The sequence below is a fragment of the Kogia breviceps genome, chromosome 18 (genome assembly GCF_026419965.1).
Source record: "Kogia breviceps isolate mKogBre1 chromosome 18, mKogBre1 haplotype 1, whole genome shotgun sequence".
Taxonomy (NCBI): domain Eukaryota; kingdom Metazoa; phylum Chordata; class Mammalia; order Artiodactyla; family Physeteridae; genus Kogia; species Kogia breviceps.
Genome location: NC_081327.1, coordinates 56,521,754 through 56,540,125, shown reverse-complemented (window position 1 = coordinate 56,540,125; position 18,372 = coordinate 56,521,754). Strand labels below are relative to the sequence as shown.

The 18,372-nt window shown below is 45.0% G+C and overlaps 1 protein-coding gene and 1 long non-coding RNA gene across 3 annotated transcripts; both read right to left on the bottom strand.

Moving 5' to 3' along the window:
* Nucleotides 1-679: 679 nt before the first annotated feature.
* On the bottom strand, nt 680-15,702 carry MAP1LC3B (microtubule associated protein 1 light chain 3 beta). Its single transcript, XM_059045965.2, has 4 exons — nt 14,732-15,702; nt 6,427-6,482; nt 3,480-3,586; nt 680-2,527 (listed from the first exon to the last, which is right to left on the bottom strand). Exons 1-4 carry the CDS (start codon nt 14,769-14,771, stop codon nt 2,353-2,355), a joined length of 378 nt encoding a protein of 125 aa, XP_058901948.1. The 5' UTR covers nt 14,772-15,702; the 3' UTR covers nt 680-2,352.
* LOC136793003 (uncharacterized) lies at nt 12,168-14,724 on the bottom strand. 2 transcript variants are annotated; one of them, XR_010837682.1, is made up of 2 exons: nt 14,235-14,724; nt 12,168-12,502 (listed from the first exon to the last, which is right to left on the bottom strand). It is a non-coding gene; the product is annotated as an uncharacterized lncRNA (long non-coding RNA). The 2 variants fall into 2 exon arrangements; XR_010837683.1 differs by having other exon boundaries at nt 12,168-12,491.
* Nucleotides 15,703-18,372: the final 2,670 nt, after the last annotated feature.

The following is an 18,372-nucleotide window of genomic DNA, read 5'->3' as shown; positions in this document are numbered from 1 at the left end:
ACGTCCTCTCTGGACTCGGGCTGTTGCTGTCCTGAGCAGTGCCAGGCCCCAGAGGGAGAATTCTGGGGCTCTTTCCCCAGCAGGAGTCCCCGTTTTCTCCTGGTCTTGTTCTCAGACCCGTGGTTTCCCGGAGGAAAACGTGCACACGGTTCTCGGACTGGTCGGACCTCCTGTCAGGTAAGTAGCGTCAGGAGATACAGGTGGCCACTCCTGGCACCTGCTAGCGACCCCCGTTTGGTCACTTCCGGGGCCTCTGAGGGCGGAGGGCGCGTGCGCATCTGCCGTCTGTACTGTACGCGGCTCCCCACACGGCCACCTTGGGTACCGTGTGCCGCACAACGCCCCCCACACTCTCAGAACTTCTCGTGTTACGCTTTTGTTCATTCGGAGCAGGTTTTCAAGTGCCTGTTCCCACAGAACACCTAGGTCGCTCCCCCATCCCTTCTCCCCATACTTTGTGGCACATCTCTACCTTTAAGAGAACCGAGTTCTTTGAAGGCAGGACCTTGACCTATGCGAGCAAGGCGCTCATGACAAGGCAGAGACCTTCAGAGGTGGGTGTCCCGCCACCCTGGCACGGTGAAACCAGCCTCAGCACTCCTCATTAGAAAGGATACGACCCACCTGGCTTTGGATGGTATCGACTGCAAGTCTCAAATACTAATCCATTAAACTGAACTTTGGTGACAGTTTTTAGTTGTGCCTTTATTCACCTTAGTTCGTTAAAAATGTACTTGTTTTAAAGATCCTATAAATAGGGTAACCACCCACTAATGTGGGATATAAGTAAGTCACCCCTCTCAGCATGGTACTTTTGTCTTTAAAAAGCAGAGTTTCTTAAAGGAATCTTATCGATCACATAGTAGTTACAAGAATGTCAGATATAATGATGTATACAATCTAAACAAGACAGGCTAATTAATAATTTACATAATGTAAAAATATACATGTTAAAAGTTAGCCACGTGGACAGATGCATGCATCAGGAAGAGTTGCTGATTGGGGTTGAGGGCCCATACGCAGTAATATTGCTTTTTCTTCCTCAGTTACAATAAATAACTGCCACTAACAGATACAAGTTTTCCACACACATCTAAATACACAAGGGTAAATAAATGGTGACCTGCCACATGTACAGTCTCAAGTGGGTCTGTGACCCTTCCGATAGCTCTCACAAAAATAGTACATAGTGAACCCCATGCAGGTAGTAGGAAGCACTGGTTATTTACTCTAGTTGGGACTTTGAAAATGCTCAACGTGTGACATTAATATCTGTGAAGAACATGTTTCCTTTCGCTATTTTCAAAACTGACATGCACATGGAGTGGGGGAATCTTGAGGACTGCTTGACCTAACTAACAGTGATAACTGAAATACCCTTAGCGATGCTTTTTAATAACATATTTAAGTCACACACTTAACATAAAACACGGATCATCTACAGCTTTAAGCCAAAAGGTCGAGGAAGTGTATCTGAATTTTAATGCTTTTTGTTTCAGTATCCTGTAGCTTTCTACCTTTGTCCCAAAGAATGAAACCCATATAAACTGCTTGTTTATTTACCAAAGCAGGCACTATTTTGAGCTCTTAAGAGAATATTCAAAACAAAAAAAATGTCATTCTCTTTCTCTAGGTCTTTTGAGAAACTTGACCAAAATTATAAATTATTCAAGGTTCCTGTTGAGCAGTGGTATGTTTCTGCATTACTGCCTAGAGAACAAGCCAGATGAAAACTTCGTGACAAGAGCACTGATGTGAAATACGCCTATCAGCAATCAGGAGCCCTGGACACAGCTCAGCTTTCCTATTTCCTACACACCCCCGTCCACCCCGCTTTGTGCCCGCTATTGTGGCACGTGGGCCGGGGGGTGGGGGGCGGCTATGCCTGACAATTTAGGCTTAAAGATCCTCTTAAGGAGATTTCTCTAGTTGAGTAGAAACCCTGCTATAAAAAGCTGGCAGGTTCTGTGAACCTAGAGAGAAGACTGAATGTCTCTCTGAATGCTCAAATTGCAAGTTCCTTTTGGGGGAAAAACATTAAAATAACTTGAAGAAGGTCTATTTTATTGGCAACTTAGAATGCAAAGTATTTTATTTTTAAACTTCTAAATTTGAAAACACGACAGCCTAGGTTAAATAATGAAGTTTCCCAAAGCTGAATGTGCTCATTTGGAGCTCGGTTTTTCTGCCTGAAGTACAAAAAAACAACTTCCTAAAAACTCCTAGGCAGGAACACTACTACTGTTTTGATGATCTGTGATTAGGTGAACTGATCAATCTCAGTTGGTAACATCCCTTTTTTATTCCTTGGTAAGGGTTTAAATTCTAGAACAGACGCATGTTTTTTCAGTCTTACACAGATGATTTCATTCCAAAAGTCTCCTGAGAGGCGTACACCATATACAGGAATCCATCTTCATCCTTCTCGCTTTCATACACTTCACAAATTGGCGTGGACACACTCACCATGCTATGTCCATTCACTAACAGGAAGAAGGCTTGATTAGCATTGAGCTGTAAGCGCCTTCTGTTGAAAGAAAACATGTGAAGAAATATTGATACATCAACACCTAGGGAGAATGTGTAAAAAATATCACCCACCCTGGGTCAATATAAAAGTATAAAGATTCTGTCAACGCTGCTTCTGGCAAAATAAAACATATGCCTTACTGACGATGACTTGAATATTTCTTCTCATAAAACACAGGATGTTTTCTACGACTATATGCGTCGTAAGTATTAATGATAATCCTTGCTAGATCATTCTTACTACTTTCCTGAGGACAGTTTCATTTAATTGTTCATTTTGCTAATTAATTATTTGTTTTTGGCTGCATTGGGTCTTTGTTGCGATGCGCGGGGCTTCTCATTGCGGTGGCTTCTCTTGTTGTGGAGCACGGGCTCTAGGCACACGGGCTTCAGTCGTTATGGCACGCGGGCTCAGTAGTTGTGGCTCGTGGGCTCCAGAGCACGGGCTCAGTAGTTGTGGTGCACGGGCTTAGCTGCTCCGTGGCATGTGGGATCTTCCCGGACCAGGACTTGAACCTGTGTCCCCTGCATTGGCAGGCAGATTCTTAACCACTGCGCGACCAGGGAAGTCCTGAGGCCAGTTTTAAAAAACTAGGATGCTATCTGAGTAGCCACCAGTGTCTAATGTGATAAAAATAGTTCAAAATATAATTTACAAACTAAGATCTAAGCTGATGCAATTTATTACCATTGGACCACGTCTACATTCTCTTATTTTCCTACATAGAACTTTTCTGATTAAGAGACATCTACATAGATGTTATGATGAAAGGATCAGAAGGGACCTGAGATCCAGCAGGTTAAGAAATAGAAAAACTCAGAAATGAAATGTCTTACAGTTTTATTAAGTTGCATGGATTTTTATCAGAGCTAGACTGAGGATTTATCCGTAAGCCTGATAAAGAATGAGAAGTTACCCAAAGAAATGAAGTAAAAAGATGATTAAATACCTAATTATCTTGATGAGCTCACTCATGTTGACATGATCAGGCACCAGGAACTTTGTTTTATCCAGGACTGGAAGCTGCTTCTCACCTTTGTATCGTTCTATTATTACCTAGAAAAGAAGCCAGAAAAGTGATTTAAAAATAGCCGTTAACAATGAAAAACCGGTAAAATACTTCCTATGTTGTAGCTGACACATACCAAAATGGGGTTTAAAACAGCACTTTTGTTCCTTATGAAATATGGTGCACAAGACAACATGGCTGCCATCAGGGAGGGGCAAGGTAGCCCTGAGGTGGGGAAAGAAACTTTGCTATAAATTCTGTTATTTGGAACCATGAAAATATACTACCTAGTCAGAAAAAGACCCCAAGCCTTATAACAGCAGAGACGCTGGGTACCAGCTTTTAAGTGTAAAGATCTGAATCTATGCCAATTCTACTATCACCATTTCCTGTGACATGACAAGAGTCTTTTAATAAAACTCTTATTAAAAGTGTAAGTAAGATCTTAACTCTGGTAATAGACTCAAGTCCTAAGTAAATATTTGAGAAGCAGAGACCATGATTAGCTGGTCTGGAGATTTTTTTTTTTTTTTTTTGCAGAAGTCTTGAAGATCCTGCCATTTTGATAAAATATCCTTGATTTTTTTTTTTTTTTTTTTTTTTTTTTTTTTTTTTTTTTGGGTATGCGGGCCTCTCACTGTTGTGGCCTCTCCCGTTGCGGAGCACAGGCTCTGGACGCGAAGGCTCAGTGGCCACGGCTCACGGGCCCAGCCGCTGCGCGGCACGTGGGATCTTCCCAGACCGGGGCACAAACCCGTCCCCTGCATCGGCAGGAGGACTCTCAACCACTGCGCCACCAGGGAAGCCCTCCTTGATATTTTAAAAATGAGTTTTAAAAGAATCTTGAACTATGCAGGGAACAGAAATGGTTCCACATTATGACGTGAAATAAATCCATTAGCTCCTTGCCATACTTCCTCCTTTCCATAAAAGAAACACTTTTTTCTAGTTCTAAGCCACTTTATGTAGGCTCTGACAGCAAACTGGTGACTGCCCTTGAGCCTCAATACTACCTATTTACTGAGCACCAGAGACACCCTTCTCCACATGTAGCAATTCTTTACCCGGTCATGACAATGAGAAGTTGTAAGATAGGAATGGCAAATCTTCAGAAGAGGGAAAAATGCTTATATGCACATTGTTGCACTGCATGGGGCCGACCTGAGGTTCTGTGTAAGGCCAAGTCAAGCTGTCATCACCTTCCTTGGTAAGATCAATAGCTTTATCTATGAGGTGTGTTCAGAACATGGTATCTACAAGTATGAATGTGACTTCTGTAAAAAACCTAAAACTACTAGCAGAAAAGATGACTGTAAACATACGCAGATATTCACATTTCAGAAGGAGGCTACGGAACAAATGGTGCGGACTGCTGGGCTGGCTATTTGTTTCCAGTGACTGACGAGTACCTGCTGGCAAACGGACACAGCAGGTACTCAAAAGTGAAGAAGAACCTTAAAATTAAGGAAGTTACCCAGAAGCCTCATCCCCAGGCCGTATGTTGGCCCTGAGTGTGAAGACAGACTGAAATTTCCAACCAGTCCGAGAAACACACCTTCTAACTACAGAATCCTAAAGTCAGGACACTGCTGAGCAAACCCATCCTCTTCTCCCTTCCGTGCACCTCACAACCCCAGCCCCACAGATCTTCCCATCTTCTCTTCCCCCACTTTGGTATGAGACGGTCAATCAGAAAGCCAACCAGGAAAGCTTCTGCAGAATTTAGCAGTGGAGTTTCTTTGGAAGTGGTCTGTAAGAGGCAACAATCATGTCCCCAGAATTATGCAAAATTTTCCAACCACACGGGATGGGATTCTCTTCCCATTGCGTAGATGAGGATATGGCAGCTCCTCTCAGAATTTTAGTACTTAGCCCAAGATCACTTAGTAACCTTGAACCTAGGGCCTGAACTCAGCCACTGTCTGAAGCCAAAAGCTCCTTGACCATTTCTCTCTAGACCTAGTGCCTCAGCAGAAACCTATTTAAGGTCTACCACCAAAGGATCCAGGGCACAGGATACTGTTGGCTGGGCACAGCAATAAGTATCTCAGGTCCCTACACATGATAGGAGCAGCCATCTTCCCTCCATCTCCTGCGAAGAAATACAATATAAGGAGAGACTTCTTCCTCTGGGGCATCAAAGTCAGGCAGCCTGGAATGCGCAGTCACATTTAAACCTTGAGGGCTACTGATTTTCCCACAGCAGTAGTCTCTGCGTGCTTCAAAAGAGGGTGGATACCAACTTTCACTGATAAAACACCAACAGATCTAGCCCCTCTATCCCTTCCCCCGCAAGTAAAATACCCTTGATTTGTGAAGTGTGTAACATTAACACAGTAAACTCAGACTTAGGAGGAAACAGAATGTGATTAGATTAAACTGTAGATATCTCCATTCTAGGTCATGAAACTGACACACCAGTTGCACAGCTGAGAATTCCTATAGAAAACCATCAGGTAGGGACTTCCCTGGTGGCGCAGTGGTTAAGAATCTGCCTGCCAATGCAGGGGACACGGGTTCGATCCCCGATCCAGGAAGATCCCACATGCCACGGAGCAGCTAAGCCCATGCGCCACAACTACCGAAGCCCGTGTTCCTAGAGCCCGTGCTCCACAACAAGAGAAGCCACCGCAATGAGAAGCCGGCGCACCTCAACGAAGAGCAGCACCCCCCCCCGCCGCAACTAGAGAAAGCCCGCTCACAGCAACGAAGACCCAACGCAGCCAAAAATAAATAAATAATCAAACAAACAAATAAATAAAAAGAAATATAAATTTAAAAAATAAACCAGTCAGGTAGTCGCACATAGCAGCACTGTACTAAAGCTGTATTTAAGCCGTGCTCTCGTCTGTGTACATTAATAACAACTGAAACGGAGACTACCTACCGGGATTTTGGTAGGATGCTGCTCTCGGATAAGTCGGACATCTTCTACTCTTTGTTCTGCAAAGGAAAGGGAGAAACACAGGCATTATTAAGGGCCAAAAATGCAGCTCTTTCCTGCATTTTTACTGGTGACTTCCATATCTGAATCCACCTGTCCTTAGCTGTGGCAGAGCAAAGCAGTAAAGACGTCTTCCCTAGAACTGAGAGAAACCAAACACTAACACTTCATACCTGGCAAAGGTTGGTATACAAGATTAACATACAGAAATTGGTTGCATTTCTTTACATAAACAATGAGATATCAGAAAGGGAATGTAAAAAAACAACCTTTTAAAATCACACCAGGGGGCTTCCCTGGTGGTGCAGTGGTTGAGAGTCCGCCTGCTGATGCAGGGGACACGGGTTCGTGCCCCGGTCTGGGAAGATCCCACGTGCCACAGAGTGGCTGGGCCCGTGAGCCGTGGCCACTGACCCCGCGCGTCCGGAGCCTATGCTCCGCAACGGGAGAGGCCACAACAGTGAGAGCCCCACGTACGGCAAAAAAAATAAAAAATAAAATAAAATAAAATCACACCAGGGACTTTCCTGGTGGCTCAGTGGTTAAGAATCCACCTGCCAATGCAGGAGACACGGGTTCAAGCCCTGGTCTGGGAAGATCCCACATGCTGCAGTGCAACTAAGCCCGTGCACAGCAACTACCGAGCCCATGTACCTAGAGCCCGTGCTCTGCAACAAGAGAAGCCACCGCATGAGAAGCCCGCGCACCTCAACGAAGAGCGGCACCCCCCCCCCCACGTCACAACTAGAGAAAGCCTGTGCGCAGCAACGAAGACCCAATGCAGCCAGAAAAAAAAAACAAAAAACCACACCTTAGGGGCTTCCCTGGTGGCGCAGTGGTTGAGAATCCGCCTGCTGATGCAGGGTCCGGGAAGATCCCACATGCCGCGGAGCGGCTGGGCCCGTGAGCCATGGCCGCTGAGCCTGCGCGTCCGGAGCCTGTGCTCCGCAACGGGAAAGGCCACAACAGTGAGAGGCCCACATACCACAAAAAAAAAAAAAAAAAAAAAAAAACCCACACCTTAGGAATAAAGCTGACCAAGGAGGTGAAAGACTTACACACTGAGAACTATAAAACATTAATAAAAGAAATTAAAGATGATTCAAAGAAACAGAAAGATATCCCATGCCCTTCGAATGGAAGAATATTGGGGTTTTTTTTGTTTTTTTTTTTTGGCTGCACAGCATGTGGGATCTTAGTTCCCAGACCAGGGATTGAACGCACACCCCCTGTATTGGAAGGGCAGAGTCTTAACCACTGGACCACCAGGGAAGTCCCTGGAAAAATATTGTTAAAGTGGCCATACTACACAAAGCAATCTACAGATTTAATGTGATCCCTATCAAATTACCCATGACATTTTTCACAGAACTAGAACAAATAATCCTAAAATTTATATGGAACCATAAAAGACCCAGAATTGCCACAGCAATCCTGAGGAAAAAGAGCAAAGCAGGAGGCATAACCCTCCCAGACTTCAGACAATACTACAAAGCTACAGTAACCAAAAGTGTGGTACTGGCACAAAAACAGACATATGGATCAATGGAGCAGAGCAGAGAGCCCAGAAATAAACCCACATACCTATGGTCAATTAATCTTCAACAAAGGAGGCAAGAATATACAATGGAAAAATAACAGTCTCTTCAGCAAGTGGTTCTGGGAAAGTGGGACAGCTGCATGTAAATCAATGAAGTTAGGACACACCCTCACACCATGCACAAAAATAAACTCAAAATGGCTTAAAGACCCAAATGTAAGAGAGGACAACCATAAAACTCCTAGCTAGAAGAGAGCAGAGGAAAAACATTATTTGACATAAATCACTGCAATGCTTTCAAAGGTCAGTCTCCCAAGGCAATAAAAATAAAAGCAAAAATAAACAAACAGGACCTAATCAAACTTACAAGCTTTTGCACAGCAACGGAAACATTAATATACAAATAGGTCATACAACTCAACAAGACGAAGAACCCAATCAAAAAATGGGCAGAAGACCTAAATAGACATTTCTCCAAAGAAGACATCCACGAAGGCATCCAATAGGCACATAAAAAGATGCTCAACATCACTAACTATTAGGGAAATGCAAATCAAAACTACAATGAGATATCATCTCACACCCATCAGAATGGCCATCATCAAAAAGTCTACAAGTCGCGGGGGCAGGTGGGAGCGAAAAAAAAAAAAAAAAAAAAGTCTACAAATAACAAATGCTGGAGAGGGTGTGGAGAAAAGGGAACCCTCCTACACTGTTGGTGGGAATGTTAGCCGGTGCAGCTGCTATGGAGAACAGTCTGGAGGTTCCTCAAAAAGCTAAAAATAGAGCTACCATATGATCCAGCAATTCCACTCCTGGGCATATATCTGAAGAAAACTCTAACTCGAAAAGATACATGTACCCCTATGTTCGCAGCAGCACTATTCATAATAACCAAGGCATGGAAGCAACCTAAAAATGTCCATCGACAGAGGAATGGATAAAGAAGATGTGTTACATACATACAATGGAATACTACTCAGCCAAAAAGAAGAATGAAATAACGCCATTTGCAGCTACGTGGATGGACCTAGAGATAATCGTACAAAGCAAAATAAGTCAGAAAGAGAAAGACAAATACCATATGTTATCAGTCATATGTGGAATCTAAAATATGACACAAATGAACTTATCTACGAAACAGAAATAGACTAACAGACGGAGAGAACAGACTTCTGGTTGCCAAGGCGGAGCAGGGTGGGGAGTGCTGGATTGGGAGTTTGGGACTAACAGATGCAAACTACTACAGACAGAATGGACAGACAAGAAGGTCCTATTTTATAGCACAGGGAACTATATTCAATATTCTGTAATAAACCATAATGGAAAAGAAAAAAAGATTCAGTGAGAATGCTGGTACACCCCTTGCAGATGGCACATAGTAGTAAATGCTTAATAAATGCTAGCTGTTATTAAATAAAAAATGAAATAATGCCATTGGCAACAACATGGATGGACCTAGAGATTATCGTACTAAGTCAGACAAAGACAAATATCATATATGGTATCACATGTAGAGTCTAAAAAATAATACAAACGAACTTATTTACAAAGGGTCTGGAGAGCTTCCAGGTGGCAGGAGAGTGCAGTCACCAAACTCCATGGAGACAGAAGCTCCTATGCTCAGCACTCTTCCATACCTTACCCTATGTATCTCTTCATTCAGCTGTTCACTGCTATGCTTTAATATCCTTTGCAATAAGCTGATAATCTACTAATTAAAGGCTTTTCCTGAGCTCTGGGAGCCACTCTAGTAATTTAATCAAACACAAGGTAGTCTTGGGAAACTGATTTATAGCTAGTCAGGGCAACGACCTGTACTTGCAATTAGCCTTTGGTGGGGGGCTGGGGGGGCTGTCAGGGGGGATGGAGCCCTTAACCTGCCAGATCTGAGGCTATCACCAGGTAGTGCTAGAATTGAGTTAAACTGGATGACAACTAGCTGAGTTGCTTGTCTGGTGTCAGAAGGAAGCCGCAGTGTTTACGGAGTACTGCAGAGTAGAGGGGACACAAAGGAAGAGTTTTCCTTTCCATTATCCTTAGAACCCCTCTCTATTTCTAGGGGTGTCATGGATACTTCATCCTTTCTCTCAGCTCTAAGACCTGTCCCTATGTCTGTCCTACCCCAGAAAAGTCGCTCTACCGTCTACACTTAGCTATCACCATCTACACAACAAAAACCTCCATCTTGTCAGAGTAGATTTAACGAGCAAGGGGAAATCACAATTTAATTAATTCACTGTAGCCAATAAATAGTAAGTTTAATATACCCTGAAATGTTTCACATTTAAAAGCTCATCCAAAAAAATTTTAAAGGTACAAGGAATCATTCAGGCATAAGGGGGAGAGAATTTTTTATGCAAGGAAAACAGGTTTATTTTGGTAAGTGGAGCAGGAAAAAACAAAATGGGCTCTAAATGTGGGGCTTCAAAGTCAAACTACAGTGTCAAAAGTTTTCTTTATCTTGATTTATCCCCAAAATATGGTCCAAAAAGGAAGGCAAAAATGATTATTTTCATCAAAGGTGGGACAACAGAGGAAGACAAGTGACTTCCCTAAGTGAACAGAGTAGTACCAAAGTCCTGTAGGAATGTCTTTAGCGTCCTGGCCAGTTGTAATGAAAATCCAGTGGTGAGCCCAGAGTGATTAAATAAATATGGTATATATGCTGACGCCTAACTCTGAATAGAAGGCTGTTTTCAGGAGCCAACAGTATATTTAACAAAAGCATTACCAATGCCCCTGGATCAAAGGCACATGAGAGCACTTCTTTTACGCAATTATTTTCTTAATGCTGTGCTAATCTGTTTATCATTTGCCTTTCTCAGTCAGGGATCCAGCTCTAGTCATGTCTGTATTCCCCCAGGGCTCAGGCTTGTACATGGATGATATACTTCCCCAGATTCCTCTTCCTGTCTCTAAGAACGCTTATAAGCCTTACAAAAATAGAGACTAGGAGTCTAAGGTATCTTATTTGCAAAGATGCTTTAAGATAGATGCTCTAGGGCATTTAAAGTAAGGCTTACATATATTTTCCAGGATTTAGTTCACTGAAGTGGAAGCATAAATATTTTCCCCAATATGCCTATAAATAAAAAACGTAAAATCCCATCCATCAGTGAGTGACACAGCTTAAGAGCAGGGAGTGTTACCTAGGTGTTGGCATAAATCTCCTTCTCCAGTCTCCCTGTTATATAGTTGGAGCTATTTATTCTAGACCATCACATGAACTTCCGAGACATGCAGACCTCTTGTTATCGATGGTGAAGCTTAAGATCTAGGTTTAACATTCAATCTCAGCAGAATGATGTCTACGAGACAGATCTGTTATTAAACAAACTAGGGCAACCCTAGAAGAAAATGGAGTGGGATTATGACATATGATAAGACTGAATCCAAAAATATTTGCTCAAATACAACTTCTGAAGTTCATAAAAATCTTCAAAACATTTGTAAGGAAACACTACTGCCTCTTGACTCAGAGTGTTGGGCCACTTCATGTACTGGAAATGATGGCTACCTACTGGAAGACAGAAGAATTCCTATCAGAAGGGTACAAGTCCAGACTCTGCCACTAGGTGGACCATGATTTCCACCTCTCAGGGCCCCACCCAGTTTCTTTGGCCACAAAAGTAAGTGCTGTTTTGGGCGAGCCCTAAGATGCATCTCAACCCTTTCAACCCTGGTAGAATATATCACAGCAGAGCTATACTCAATTTTTAATTAACCTAAACTCACTCACTTGGGAAGAGTACTGCTCAAGCTAACTGGGGCTGGTCTTAGTTTCTATAAAAAAGGTATCTCCAAACAACTGATTTCCCTCATTTATTGTGTTACAAATCTCTGAAAATTGTCAGTGCTGATTACCATAATCAGTAGCAAGGAAAGTCAGTAGCCATTAAATGATGTGATATTTTTCTGCAAAATGACTATTTAAAAAAATTTTTTTTTTTTTTGCGGCACGCGGCCTCTCACTGTTGTGGCCTCTCCCGTTGTGGAGCACAGGCTCCGGACGCGCAGGCTCAGTGGGCATGGCTCAAGGGCCTAGCCGCTCCGCGGCATGTGGGATCCTCCCGGACCGGGGCACGAACCCGTGTCCCCTGCATCGGCAGGCGGACTCTCAACCACTGCGCCACCAGGGAAGCCCTAAAAAATTCTTTTTATTTATTTGGCTGCGTTGGGTCTTCATTGCCGTGCGTGGGCTTTCACTAATTGCGGCGAGCAGGGGCTACTCTTCGTTGAGGTGCGCGGGCTTCTCACTGTGGTGGCTTCTTGTTGTGGACCACAGGCTCTAGGCACGTGGGCCTCAGTAGTTGTGACACGTGAGCTCTGTAGAGCGCAGGCTCAGTAGTTGTGGCGCACGGGCTTAGCTGCTCCGCAACATGTGGGATCTTCCCGGACCAGGGCTCGAACCCGTGTCCCCTGCATTGGCAGGTAGATTCTTAACCACTGCGCCACCAGGGAAGCCCTGCAAAATGACTATTAAAGAGCCCTATTTTAAAAAGGGGAGGGGGGTAATCCTAGGAATTCTCTTCACAAGGAGAAAATTTTCCTTTTTTATTTTATCTATGAGAAGATGCATGTTAGCTGAACCTATTATGGTAATCATTTCACAATATATGTAAACCAAGCCATCATGCTGAATACCTTACATTTATACAGTGATGAATGTCATTTCTCAATAAAAGTAGAAAAAAAAGAATCAGAGTCAGGAGACTAGGGAGAAAAAAGAGGAGTGGGAGTAAAGGTGAACAAAGAGGAAAGCCCACAAATACACTAACGGAGAAAAAAATGAGGAATACCTGCTGGTTTACCCTCAAGGCCTCAGGCACCAGGGGAATTCCTTCTAATTCGCTATTTTATTCTCATTTATTCTCACTTTTATTCTAGTTATTCCTCACCTTTCCTACTCTTACCACCTACTCTTCTTGAGCTATTTTTCTAGGTAACCAAAAATTACTCTAAGCAAAAAGAAAGTAACTATAGTATTGGTCATGAGAAAATGGGCATCTTTCCCATACAAATATCCCCAGTTAGCTTTCAATGCCAGAGTCTGTAGGGACAGAAGCCAGATACAATGGCAAATATGCTCTAAATGCTGTTCGCATGGCTACATAAAAAGGACGGGAATAAAACACAGACCTACTAGAGCATGGACTTGAGGACATGGGGAGGAGGAAGGGTAAGCTGGGACGAAGTGAGAGAGTGGCATGGACATATATACACTACCAAACGTAGGGTGGATAGCTAGTGGGAAGCAGCCGCATAGCACAGGGAGATCAGCTGGGTGATTTGTGACCACCTAGAGGGGTGGGACAGGGAGGGTGGGAGGGAGGGTGACGCAAGAGGGAAGCGATATGGGAACATATGTATATGTATAACTGATTCACTTTGTTGTAAAGGAGAAACTAACACACTATTGTAAAAGTTATACTCAGATAAAGATGTTAGAAAAAAAGTAAGCAATATTCATGAGTATCAGCTTGAGTTCATGAAAGTCACTAAAGAGAAAATTTCTTAAAAAAAAAAAAAAGACACGTCTAAGTTTTGCTAACCAACCGCTTCAAGAGGCTGAAAGGATATGCTCAACAGGTCAACGTGAATTTCATCTACTAGAGCTTCCAAGGCACAAGAAACAATTATCAATAACGAGATCTACAAAAACATATCCTAGCTCAAGTGAATGCTCGGCTCTTTCTAAGCTCCAGGAAACTAGAAAAAAGTAGACGAAAGCGATACTGCTCAGGCTCCTAAAGATTCGGGCAGGAAGGAACGCTGGTCCCGCCCTACTCCACCTGGCCTTCCAGGGCTGAGATAAACAAGCCCTACACAGCGATGTGCAAGGAGGCCACGTTGGTACTGCAGAACTTAAAGGGAGCAGCAACCACTTCCTTCCCACCGGTTTCGTGGAGGAGTAAATATTGTGATGGCATCACCTCCAGTTTCCACCAAACGCCAGCAAGCTAAGTGGGGATTCTAGCCTGAACTGGGAGAGAACGCATTCGCCGCTGCTGTCAAAGAATGCTGTCGCAAGCCGGTTAGAAGAGCCACCCACCCACCCTAGCTCTTGGGCCACAATTAGGACCAAGAAGTCCCGGCCACGCGGGGCTGCAGGGGAAGGGGCAGGCGTGAGGAGGCGCGGCCTCGGAGTCACTGCCCTCCGCGGAGGTCCTGACGCGTAAAGGAACCATGTGTGACCCGTACGACGCACCAGAAGACGACTGCCTTGCGCCCCCGGTGCCACCACTTCGGAGAACCTGTCTCAGCCCGGCGCCCGGGCCAGCCTCCCCTACAAGGAGGGCACCCCCTGCGCGGCTCGCGCTCGTCTCGTCGTGGGGACCTAACACCCCAGGGCTGGAGGGCTGGAGGGCTGGAGGGCTGGAGGGCTGGAGGGCTGACGGGCCCCGAGCCCACAGCCCGCCCGGCCTCCCGGGGCCAAAAGGTGATTCAGCAGCTCCGCGCCAGTGCGCCCTCGGGCCCGCAGCCCCCTGGGCCCGGCAGCCTTCGGCCCGTCAGGCCCCCGCCTTGGCCCTTCAGCCGCCCGGGCCCGGCCCTCCCGCAGCCCCCGGCTCAGCCCGGCTCAGCCCCTCACCCCTCGGCACCTCGGCCCGTCCGCCCTCTCCGGAGCCCCTCCGCCAGGGCCGGCCCCGCCGCCTCGGCCCCTCAGGCCCCCGGCCCTCCGTCAGCGGCCGACCCCGCGGCACCCACCGAAGGTTCGGCGCTGTTTGAAGGTCTTCTCCGACGGCATGGCGCGGCTGGCTGGGCGGGGGCGGCGAGGTGGAGGAGAATCTCTGCGGCTCCAGGCGGTGGCTGAGACGGTTCCGACTGTGGCGACAGCGACGGCTCTTGTGTCTTCTCAGCCCGCAGCCGCGTCAGGTGACCGGCGCGGCGTCCCGGGAGGCGGGGCCAGGAGCGGGCCGCCGCCGCCGCCATGGCGGGCGTGGCGGAAGCAGGACAAGCGCAGCGCCCGAGGCGGGGTCGGGGCTGGCGGGAGTGGCCGCGGCCGGTGGCCGGCGACCTGCGTGGGGAGCGCGAGCGCTGGACCAGCCTGTGACCCGCGGAAATGCGCCGCGCAGACATGCACGGCGCTGCCCCCGCGGCCGAGCTGCCGCGACTCGGCCTCGCTCCCGTTCCCGGTGCGGGTTCTGATGCCTGGTGATATTTGCACCTGAAAATAAAGGGGTGTTGTGCCCCTGCCTCCTTTGGAGCTGCTGGTGCTTTTCCGCCCGCGGCTTTTTGTGTCTTTGTTTTCGTTAGCTTCGACGTCAAGTACGTCTCAGTTTTCTTTTCTTTTTTAAGGAAACTGTCCAGTGGTAACTTCCGGCACGCATTGTCGCAACTGGGAAAAGAACCGCAACTGTGTTATTTCAGGTTATGGTCGGTAGAGTCCGGCCCTGGAGAAAGTCCGTGCCCTGAGCTCGGCGTCCGGCCTCAGGTAACTCAGGTGGTCGAATGAGCCCTGGGCATCACCTGCGCTGACAGGGCGCGGGCCTGCCCACACCTGGCAGTGTTCACTGCCTTTCATTCATCTCTGCTGGTCTCAGATACGGAGTCTTATCCGTGTTCAGACCCCTCAGCCTGTCAGACAGTCACTAGGTGAGCTACCTTGAATACGTAACCATTTTGCTCAAGTCTCCGACTCGTGTGTAAGAGGGCAATGCTATTTTAGAACTCCAAGTGTTTTCTGAGGAGCAAATGAAAGGGGCCTGGTAGAATATAAATATCACGCAACGTTTAGCTATCACATCAGTTATTGCCCAACTCAAACATCTGATAAACATGTATCTGAATGAACAGCACGTGATTCTTTGGCTGGTTTTGCTCTTTAATATTTCATAATTTGAAAGTATTTTCCCCTTTCTGAGTTTGTAAAATCCTTTCTTGTAATGTCTGTTTCATAAATTAACTGGATTGCGCTAATATACAGTTATTAAACAAACATACAAAACCTACTAAAATATATTTCTCAGAGGGGTTCCAATGCACCTGGAATTTCTTTCTTTACAGAGTAGCCAAGTATCTTGTATAATTATCTGCCAGAACAGTGACGTTAGTTGTAGCTCTGTACTGTGCCACTATTTACAAAAGAAAAGTGCATTTGTGCATATGTCACTTTCCCAGGTTTTTTTTTTTCTCCTCTTTCTGTCACAGTTCTTTACCTTGAAAAATCTCTAATAGTGTACAGTTAATAAAGATGACTTAAACGTTGTCGGCTTTCCAATGTTCCAAAGGAAGGTTTTAAGCTCCAAGTGTACTATCTTGGTTGTTTTTTATTTATTCTGTGAAGATTGGGGGGAGAAATTCCAGTAAGTGTACCTACCTTCTGCCAGACACAAAATGATCAGTTTCGAAGTCTTAAATGAGAGTGTGGACTGTGTATTGCTTTCTTTTCTGGTTTTTTATGATATTGAGTATTGACTGGTGAGTGCTTTTTTGGCTTAATTGCTAGTTCGTAAGAAATGGACTTTTTGTTCCCTTGCTGGACAACTGTTCCAAATGCAAGAGGAGTGAAAAAAAATTCGATATCAGGCATATGGAGCTGGGGGGAGGGGAAGGAGAGTTTCATATTTTCCTAGTCCCTTAGGCATCCATAAAGCTTTACCAAATAACCTCAGACCTTGGGTTCACTGCCCCAGGGATTACCTCAAGGGCTGTGATAGAGATGGGACAGGATTACTCTTTGTGATTTTCAAGTACTGAAGTCCACATTTACAGTGATTGCCATGCTCTTATCTTCACTTCCTACTTGAATCTAAAACCACACTTCCCTATAGGTGTCTCAGAAAATCATCCAAAGCAGTTGGTGTGGAAAGGTGTCTCATGAGCATGTAAGAACAACATACTGAAATAAAATATAAATTATATTTAAAGTTTACTAATTTAGTCATATGCAAATAAATATCAATTAAGAAGTACCATAACTTCATGTAAAATTGGAAAACGAATGTGCTTGAGTGTATGTGAAAAAATTCATGTGCCCCCAGATTGCAGTTTTGTTTTTGTTTATTTTTGGCTGTGCCACGTGGCATGAGGGATCTTAGTTCCTCGACCAGGGATGGAACCCCTGCCCCCTGCAGTGGAACCACAGAGTCTTAACCACTGGACCACCAGGGAAATCCCCCCAGATTGCAGTTTAATATGTGTTCGACATAGTAAATGATATTCAGAGTGGTAAATTAATATGATCTATTTTAAGCTAGCTAATATAAGAATAGTACGATTTATTTTTAAACGATTAACAAATATTACTCTTCTTTGAAATAATCCACATAAAGTAGAAAAGACCGCATCTGTCATGTGAATTTACTCAGTGTTTTCTCCAGAAATCTCATGGTACTTTTAAGCTATTAAATAATCATTCTAGAAAGCCAAGCAGTGTCAGTTTTAAGTAACTCTTGCCCTGTTTCTTTGTATAAGGTAACAGCTAGAAATTGAATATTAGTGAAGTAACATGCTGTAAATCATGCTGTCTCCCTATTTCTAAGAATCTGTTAAACGAGGCATAAAAAAAACACACACACACATACACACACAAAGCATGAAACATTAACTGGTAGTGCAGAACACGTTAGGGTTATTTTGCCACACTCAGTATGGAGGGCAAGTCACACTGAGAGTTAGGGCAGCTCTTCAGGCCTGCCCGGCCTGTCCTGCCTCTCCTCTTTCTGATTGGGAAAGCTGTTCCACCCTCCTTGTTGTCTGGGCCACTATTGGCCAGTGGTCCAATCAGTCTCGTGTTATCTCTGCTCTTTAGCTAAAGCAAACAAACAAGTATTGCTCAAGAGCAGTGTTCTGGCTATTCTCAGAAAGGACTCAGCCAGGAGGGTTTTGCAGTTGCTGCTCCATAGTTTGCAGTCTTTAGGAGTGTCTTCACCAGGTCCAGGAGGGATTGTCCAAAGCGAGAAAGGCACCATGTGGGAGTGCTTCCTCTCCCAGGACGCTCTGGCTCTGGTGTACAACTTCAGAAACCAGCACACTGGTGCATGCAGGAAAATGATCTCAAATCACACCTAAAACCTGACATTGTCTCTTGAGTGTGTAACAACTAATGGAGCTGGCAGGCATTCCACAGGGTTTTTTCTCTGTTGTAGTTTTTTGCTTGTTTAATTCCAAATAACTTCTGAAGTATTGCTATTTTTCCAGCTTTTTGCCCATGTATGGGACTAAAGGATGTAATCATTGAGACTCTTATTTCGCACCTCAGACCTCTTGTTTAGCCTTTGAATATTTTCCCTTCTTTCCATTCACCTTGACTGTTTCTTCTGAGCAGTGGGCAAGATGCCATTTTTTCACGTCTGGATTCTGAGACCCAGCATGGGGAAAGTTAACAGGGTTTTCTTAAGTTCAAG